The sequence below is a fragment of the Zonotrichia leucophrys genome, chromosome Z (assembly GCF_028769735.1).
Source record: "Zonotrichia leucophrys gambelii isolate GWCS_2022_RI chromosome Z, RI_Zleu_2.0, whole genome shotgun sequence".
Taxonomy (NCBI): Eukaryota; Metazoa; Chordata; class Aves; order Passeriformes; family Passerellidae; genus Zonotrichia; species Zonotrichia leucophrys.
Window position 1 is genome coordinate 48475713 of NC_088200.1, and position 8505 is coordinate 48484217.

Below are 8505 nucleotides of genomic sequence, written 5' to 3' on the forward strand. Positions count from 1 at the left end.
GGCGCGAGTCCCCGCCCTTCTTCCCGCCCTGCCGGGACTCGGCCCCTCTGTGCGGGAAGGACGGTGAGGTGTGTGTGTCCAGAGAAGCGCGACGGAGCTGGGGAAGGGTCTGGAGCACAAGGGGTGTTAGGAGCAGCTGAGGGAGATGGGGCTGTTCAGCTTGGAGGACGCTCAGGGAGACCTTACTGCTCTCTACAGCTACCTGAAAGGTAGGAGTAGCAAGATGGCGTTCGGCCTCTCCTCACAGGCAACAGGTGCCAGTACAAAAGGAAATAGCTTCAAGCTGTGATAAGGAAGGTTCAGGTTGGACATCCGGAAAATTTCTTTACAAAAAGGGTGATTAAATATTGGAACAGGCTGCCTAGTCAGGTGATGGAATCACAGTCCCTGGAGGTGTTTAGGGCAAGACTGGACATGGCACTCAGTGCAATGGTCTAGTAGACAAACTCGTGTTCGGTCACAGGTTGGACTTGATGATCCCAGAGATCTTTTCCAACCTAAGTGATTCTGTGATTCCTCCCCTCCCTTCCCACCTGCCTCAGTGCATGGACTAAGCCCCCCCATCTCACCCCTAGCAGTAAAAACACAGACACATGGCACATCTGTCACCACAGTGTTTATTGGACGACTGGACAGGTTACACTTCCATCTCTGAGCAGTAAAGCATCTGCCAAGCACCTGCCACCTCTGTGCAGGTATGACAGGGGACAGGCAGGAACAGGGAGGGGCTGAGGTACACCAAGGTACACCACAGGATCTGCACACACATCTGGCTGTGCACAAAGGTAGCCACATACACCAATACAAAGGTCAAAGCAGGAGTAATAAACCCTACCTTAACATGGGCTGCCTGCAAAGTTTACACTGTTAATTCCAGTCAGGGCAAGCAAAAGATTAAAAGAAAGGTAATAAAAACGTAATAAAACAAAAAGGAAAAGGCACATTGTTACTACATCACTAGAAAACAAGAATTTGATTTAACAGTTCCAAATTAGTGCATGACAAATCACCATATGAAAAAGCAAGTTCAAAAGATAAGGCAGCAATACAAGAGCTGTTGGATTAGACTTAGTAATATATACACCGTACTCGGTGGAACGGGATATCTTTCATCTCTGCCCTGTGATCTCTGGCATAATCCCAAAGATAATAATCGAGTAAAACTGCATTGATTTTTTCATGCATGTCCTGACCCTTCTTCTGATAGAGCTCCTGAAGGTGCTTACAAATCAATGCACAACACCAAATAGAACAGCCACGGATCTCTACCTCTTCTTTGTCTCCAGACTGGAAAAGTGTTCCTGCAGACACAAGAGACAGCAATCCATTTATATGGAGCAGACAGGAGGACAAGGACTGACTAAATTTGTGAATTTTTTCCCCTTCACATTTATTCTGTTGCAAGGTTCTAGTTCTCATGACTTACCCAGCAACTGTTAACAGTGTTGCTACACATTTTCTAATGGTTACTTTAATTTTACCATATTGCACTTAGAAGCTTCCTTCCCATTCAATTCAAGCAACAGCCTGTATTCTAAGGAACTGCTTTAGGAGCAGTGTGTACTGCAAATCATATGATAATTTCTTTGCTTACAGTGACAAAAAAGATAGTCTTTTATAACAGTATACTTTTTAGTATATAATTATTATACTTCATAGTATATTTTCTACCAAGATGACTGAAGTCTAAGATTTTAAAACTGAAAACAAACAACCCCCCAAAGGAACTGAAAAGAAAAACAGTGGAATTGTTTAAATGGTAATCATCTCATTAGGATTTGTGGAAGGATAGAATGTCTATGATGTCTATTTAGTTATATAGATATGCATAAAGACACAAATACATGTACAGCCATTCTTTTAAAGTTCATGGGCGATTGCATTAATCTGTTTATCTTCCTGAGTATTTCTGAAATTGCATAATAGCACTTCTACATCTAAATACAGTCATTTTACAGTGCAAAAGAGATTGGCTTATTTTTATTCACTAAAATTCATGGTTAGTAAGTATTGGGAAGATGAAATCATGGTTAAAAAATGAAATCATATATATATGTTATAATTATAATAGTAGTTATATAATTTACTATTATTATTATTGTTACTACTTTGCTTATTAACTAGCAGTTCAGAGGAATTCCCATACTTTTACAAATTTGAATTAATGACAAAAATCATTGTTTCTTTTATGTAAAGTTCAAAAATTGTAACTATTCTCATTCTGAAAAGTGGTTTTGCAACAGCAGATTTTCAGAAATTCATTCAGAAACTCAAATTATCTTTGAATCTCTTTAATCCCTCCCATATCAGTGTTTAATCCACAAAACAGTTAGGTCTTTATACAAAAAGTAATCTTGAGATCTCACTCAAGATCATGGCTAGAGAAGAAGTTCCTTCCAGTACCTAAGAAATCCCTGAAGGGAAAAATGTGACATAACCCTTACATGGACAACATATCACTTTTTAGAACTAGCCTTAGTCTACAATATCGGGCAGTAAGATTACTTGATATTCTCAAGGACAGAACAAACCTTCACGTAGTTTCTTCATTAATTTTTCAGAATACTTCATTGCTTTTAAGTGAACAAGAACTTGTGGAATTCTGTAGTCAGCAAATATTGTCAGACTGGATATATCATCAAAAGAGCCATCTCCTTTGCCTTCTAAAACACTCCATGTGTCAGCCACAAGTATTTGTGCCCGTTTGTAGAAAGATACCTTCTTTTTCTAAAGAAAGAAATTTATGGATTAAGTGCCTGATCAATAAATATAGCAAATAACCACTAACCATTTCATATTGTTAAGCAAACATTAGTTAACTAGAACAGAATAAAACTGCAACACTCTTAAATATCTTGAAATCTAAACAATATCAAACTGCAAACATGGATTATGTGCAATGCTCATAAATAAACTGAAATAAAAAAGGAACATAATAGAAGTTACTGCAGCAAATAAAAATTGTTTAGAATATGCCTGGATCTCAGAACACATTCACAGTTGTTTACTGCCATTTGGTAAACACTGTAGTTGAACAACAGCAACATTAATTTTCAGAAACTCTACAGTACATCCAACCTTTTAATTTGACAAGAGAGGCATAAGAGGCATGTATTGTACTAGAAAATTAAAACATTTTGTTAATCCATTTATCTGTACTCTTAAAGAAATAGAATTCTGGTGAAAACTTTAATGAATGCTCCTCTTTGTTTACTGCCAAGATGCTGTAACTATTCCTGACAGCAAATCATATTTTTGTCCTTGAATGGTATTCTCCAAAAATACTGGGAAGTTCAACTACATTTCATAGAACAACTTCCAAAACATCCTCAAAACTCCTGCCTTCCATATGCCTCATGCTATACTTAACATAATTGCACAAACTTTCTTCTAGAGAACATAAATGATTTTGTACTTTAAACAACAAAACACCACCTTAAACATCACACGAGAAGTGGTAACAAGAAGTAAATAATTAACAGACCAAATCTTATCATTGCTCCTATGTTCCAAAGCAAGGGTGTCATTCTTTCATAGCGTTAGGAATTTTCCAGTAGTAAAGTACTGATTGTCTCTAGCACCACACCATTTCCCAAGAGAAGAGGAAGGTGGAATTAGAACGGGCCTTTCATTTCATGCTATAGCTTAATTAGGAAAAAAATATTGTCTGGGACTCATGGCTGAGCAGATAAATTTATAATTTCATTGTTTCATTGTTAACGTTTTTGTTGTACAGAACATATTAAGTTTATACAAAAATCTCAATGTGAAAAGGACTATGAAGCATTTTGAGTAAATTTTCCCACTATTTATCAGAAAGCAGGGAAAATCACTAGGTGGATGATACTACATGTCAAATTGGAAGAACTTAAAAACTTCTTTACTGTGGAAGTGACTGCACTGGCACAGATTGTTTAGAGAGATTGTGGAGTCTCCTTCCTGGGAAATGCACAAGAACTTTCTGGACACAATCCTGTGCCAAGTGCTCTGGGGATGATCCTGCTTGAGCAGGGAGGCTGGGCCCACTTATGGTATAGTCCTTTAACCCTTACCTAGTCTCTGATTCTGTCTGTGAAAGACTGTAAAGATAGTTCATTTATCAAAAATGGAACTTTTTTCAACATGGCAATACAACTATATCTCTTTTATCTTTTTTTTTCTGCAACACTTTGCCTTTCAGGAAATAGTACCATGTACAGGAACATTTGCATCTTCTCTGCAGTACAATGTGCTAATATTAAGGAATATACCTAATTATGACCTACTGACATTAAAAGAAAGGAGGAGTATTGTGTTGGCAAAGAGAAAATATGATAGCACAGCCATTTAAAAAAAAAGCAAAGAATAGGATCATGAGAATTTTACAACCTCAGTCCCAGGTAATGGATGGTAAGTAAAAGATGAAAACATACAATATAGGGGAAGATCAAAAAGGACTCCACTAAGTCTCTGTCAGAACACAAAAACCCTGATATATGAGTACAATATAGTCTAAAACTTAAACTGCTGTTGGGAATCAAATGCACAGCACAGCATCTAAATACGAATTATCTACCAAGGAGAAAAAAATGTTTTGGAGATTTTGGTCTTGGTTTGCATTTTCTTTTTCAGAAAAACTAACACTGGCCATTTCTGGGATTACATATGTAATTATTAAAAGTATTTTGTATATGTATTTGGAAAAAGATACAGTCAAAAAATTGTGCTAATTTTAGAAGCTTCCCTAGAAGGTCAGCTGCAGCAGTCTGATAGTATGATTCTAATGTATGACTTAACTTATATATATTTCTCCTTTGGAGAGTTACTGAAAAGCACTGGCTTGCTGTTGGATATTTCACCATCTTTCCAGTTCCCTCCTAACCCTTTAGAAGTCTTACTTGTGAGAGCTCAACCTGCTGCCATAAAAATAATGTGATCCATGTCATCACCTTCAAAATACACATCTTGCTTAGTGAAAGCAGAAAAAAAGCTTCCATATTCATGCAACAGGCTTTATTACTAAGTCAGTGCTTACGGTCTGGGATCATTTTTGGATCTGCTTTTCATTCTGTAGTCTGCTGCTGCTTTTAAGGACGCTTGCTTTATAAAGCACTCATCATCATCTCATGAAAGATATAACATCAATGAGTACAGTCACTATAAAAATAAGAAAATATCACTTTACTTAGAAAATATTTCCTTTTTGATCATAAAAATTGTCAAAAAATTACTTTTTACATTAAAAAACACAAATAAACCCAAATAAACAAAACAAGTAGCTCCAAAGAATAATTCAAAAGAACCTCTGATTTTTTAGGTAAATATATTTTGCTTCACAGCAGGAGACAGAAGAAAATAAAATGACACCTCCTACTGAAGGGCAATAAATGCAATAGGTTCAAAGCTTCAGTGACTGGTATTCCAAGAAGCTGAAAAGACTGCACAGACCAGTACTATAGGCTGTACTGTCACTAACAAAGTCTTCTAGATTTAATGATGTAACAGCAGAGTACTACTTCACATGCAACTGAGCACATGAGCTGCTACATAAGTCACAGGTGCTAAATGAAAAACATGCCTGTATAGGTGAAAACAAAAAATATCATATGATCCCTGGTTAATTCCCATCAGTTTCTTTCAGTAAATGCTTCAGTATACTGTCAACATTTGTAAAACTGTGGGTGACTTCTAATCTGTAATAATTTGAGTAATGCCTGTTGAATCAACAGCCGTTAGAGGGTGGAGTCCCAGTAGCTGTGCGTTAATTCTACCAGAGTTTCACTTCCTTCATTAGCTGCAGAGAGCCTTAAGGTAAAAGAAAAAGAAGATGGTGGGAGGAGGGTTTTCAGCAATACAAGGCAAGTGGGAAAAAGAAAAAGAAAAAGGATTCCCATTTTTCAGGCAGGAATTATCTCAAATACTATGCATTTTTAAGGAGTACAAAGGAAGTGCGATCTAACTGGGAACTCAGAATATACCAAATTAAATTACAGTAAAGTGATAAAGAAACAGCATATGAGAAAAAAGGTACTCCTCTGGTGGGAAAAAGAAAGTGACTCTTGTCCTGACTAGTTGTGGACTATCAAGTGTCTTTAACTGTTACTAAATAGTAGGATTTTTTTCCAGAGCTTTAGAATTAACTTACCTCAAATACAGCTTCATCTCTGTAAGAAGGAAAATTTTCCAGTATGAGATGTAGCAGCTTCTGAGCACTCTTCTCACTCATTTTAACGCAGGTGAGGAAGGACCCTCCAAACTTCTCTAACAGAACTATTCCACTTTCGTTCAGCACCCGGTGTCTTTCTTCAATCAAGGGCAAAGGCACTTCTGTGTCAGAGCGAAATACGTGCCTAACTTGGTCAAGCGTCATGGTGGCAAAATAGGACGCACTGGTGATAGGTATTCCTTCAGAAAAGTGAAAATAAGATAGTTAGGCTATCACAAAACATAACATATAGACCTAGTGCAGTGGTCTGCTAAAGGAAGATCTAAGGAAGATCTAAGATCTATAGATCTATAGGAAGATCTAAGAAGTCCATCAACTCTTAAACCCACCTTTGCTTTCAGCAATAACCGCATCCACAGAGCTGCTCACAATTAAAATTATGAGTGCATAAAATGTTTTCCTCTACAGCAAACTTCCAATATACAACCATAGAACTGCTGTTACTTTCTGTATGCAATTTCCCCAGCTGCTTAGTTTTCATATTTTAAGTGTGATGTTTACATAGCACACTAGCAAATACAGTCAGTATATAGCTAGTTTAGTCAGAATAGGCCTGTTTTCCCATGAATCCTAATCATGCTGTGCGTTTACAAAAAGTGTCTTAACGCTAATGCCACCTTAATTTACTAAATAACGATGCAGAAAATGAATTAAAACCTTCATCTATATCTACTAACTGTTGGGGAGTTTTTTTTCTGAGAACAGCAAAAAAAGTGAGTGCTAAAGTACTGGGTTTAAATACAAAACATTAAAATACTGGTTTTAAAATACTGGTTTGAGGGGCATATGGGTTTTCAGATTTACTTTAGACACTTGAGCGTTTGATTAGTCCAGAGGATTCTCACTTCATGCCTCATTTATTCATTTGCCATGGAAATATGCAACTTAACTCAAGAATACATGTGAGATAACCCAAGTCACACACAGCTGACTACTGGAAATCCTTAAAGTCTCTTGAATGGAAGAAATAGCCCAGATACAGCCAAGAGTTAGGTAGTTTCAGTACAAGGGTGTTTTGAAATCACTTCCAGTTCCCTTCCCCAAGCTCAACGGGACGCCTGCACACACACAGCTACTGACACGGCGAACAGCAGTTCCCAAGAGCGTGTCCCAGTTCCGAGGCGCCGCCTTCATTTAATACACGACGCTCGGCTTCCGACGCCCCCCGCCCGCAGCCCCGGCCCGGCCCCGCTTCCCCGGCGCCCACTGACCGTCGTCCAGGGCCCTATTGACGGCGGCGCACAGCGACCAGTAGCCGCTGTAGGTTTTATCCTTGTACTTCACAAGGTACTTGCGCTCCTCCTGCTCGGACCAGAAGGAGAAGTTGAGGGTGTCCACCAGGAACACCCAGTCTACAGCCTCCTTGTCGGCGGCCCGGGGGTTCAGCTCGTGTAGGCTTTTCCACCCCGCCAGCCCGAACTCCGCTGCCGAGGCTTTGTCGAACAGGCTCTCCGCCACCCGCCGCGCTCCCTCCTCGTCCACGGAGACATCTTTGCTGTGCTCGGCTATGAACTTGGCGGACTCCAGGGGGGACGGGAACACCTCCATGCTTGGCAGGAAACACGCACGCTGCCGAGGTCAGCCTCTCCGCCGCGCTTCTCGCGGGGCGCACACTGGCAGCGGTCCCGCTCCGCTCCCCGCCCCGCTCTCCGGTGCTGCCGCTGCGCGCAGGCGCGAGCGGAGGCGGGGCCCGGGCGGGGCTCGGGGGCGGGGCCGAGCACGGGCGCCAGGCCCGGGAGCGCTCGGGCCGGCACGCTCGTGTTGAGTCGCCCCGTGAAATCCTGCCAGGCTCGAGCCGTGGGCAGACTCAGCTTCATAGACAAGTTTTCCGGAAGATTCCAATCGTTGAAAAAGAGACGGATTAAAAAAAAATAAACCTGACTGAGCAACGAACAAAAATGTGCTATTGACTTGTGGAGCTCTTTTCCTCGATAAAAACAGGAAGAACCAAACGAAAGACGTTCCAAAACCCCTTTTGGATACATGCGTAAGTTGGAAGCACCCAGAGAAATTGAGCCTGTTTTAGTTAACTTGCATTTTGCTCAAAACCTTAGCCTGGATTTCACTCTAGAATTTAGGTGCCAAGCTGTGTATCAAGCCGGCTGACTTCTCACTGACTTAACGAGAGTGATGGCATTTCCTTCCACAGAATTCAGTACCACTCTGCCAAGGGAGCCAGCCTTATGCATAACATTTCAGGCTCCTCGCCTTCACCATGCCATTTTAAAGGGCAGCTGTAATAAAAAGGCAAGTTCATGCACCACAAATTGGGGGAGAGGAGGAGACACCACAAACCAACC

General features: G+C 40.2%; 1 protein-coding gene across 1 annotated transcript; it reads right to left on the reverse strand.

Annotated features, from left to right (window-relative positions):
• Positions 1-596: 596 nt before the first annotated feature.
• On the reverse strand, positions 597-7882 carry QNG1 (Q-nucleotide N-glycosylase 1). Its single transcript, XM_064735604.1, has 4 exons — positions 7417-7882; positions 6125-6384; positions 2532-2727; positions 597-1301 (listed from the first exon to the last, which is right to left on the reverse strand). The coding sequence occupies exons 1-4, from the start codon at positions 7751-7753 to the stop codon at positions 1069-1071; spliced, it is 1026 nt and encodes a 341-aa protein (XP_064591674.1). The 5' UTR covers positions 7754-7882; the 3' UTR covers positions 597-1068.
• Between the last annotated feature and the right edge of the window lie 623 nt (positions 7883-8505).

Coding starts and splice junctions, on each gene's coding strand:
- QNG1 (XM_064735604.1), bottom strand. CDS start 7,753: ATGGAGGTGTTCCCGTCCCCCCTGGAGTCCGCCAAGTTCATAGCCGAG. Junction 2,728..6,124: donor GAGATGAAGCTGTATTTGAG/GTAAGTTAATTC, acceptor TTCTTTCTTTAG/AAAAAGAAGGTATCTTTCTA. Junction 1,302..2,531: donor AATGAAGAAACTACGTGAAG/GTTTGTTCTGTC, acceptor TTGTGTCTGCAG/GAACACTTTTCCAGTCTGGA.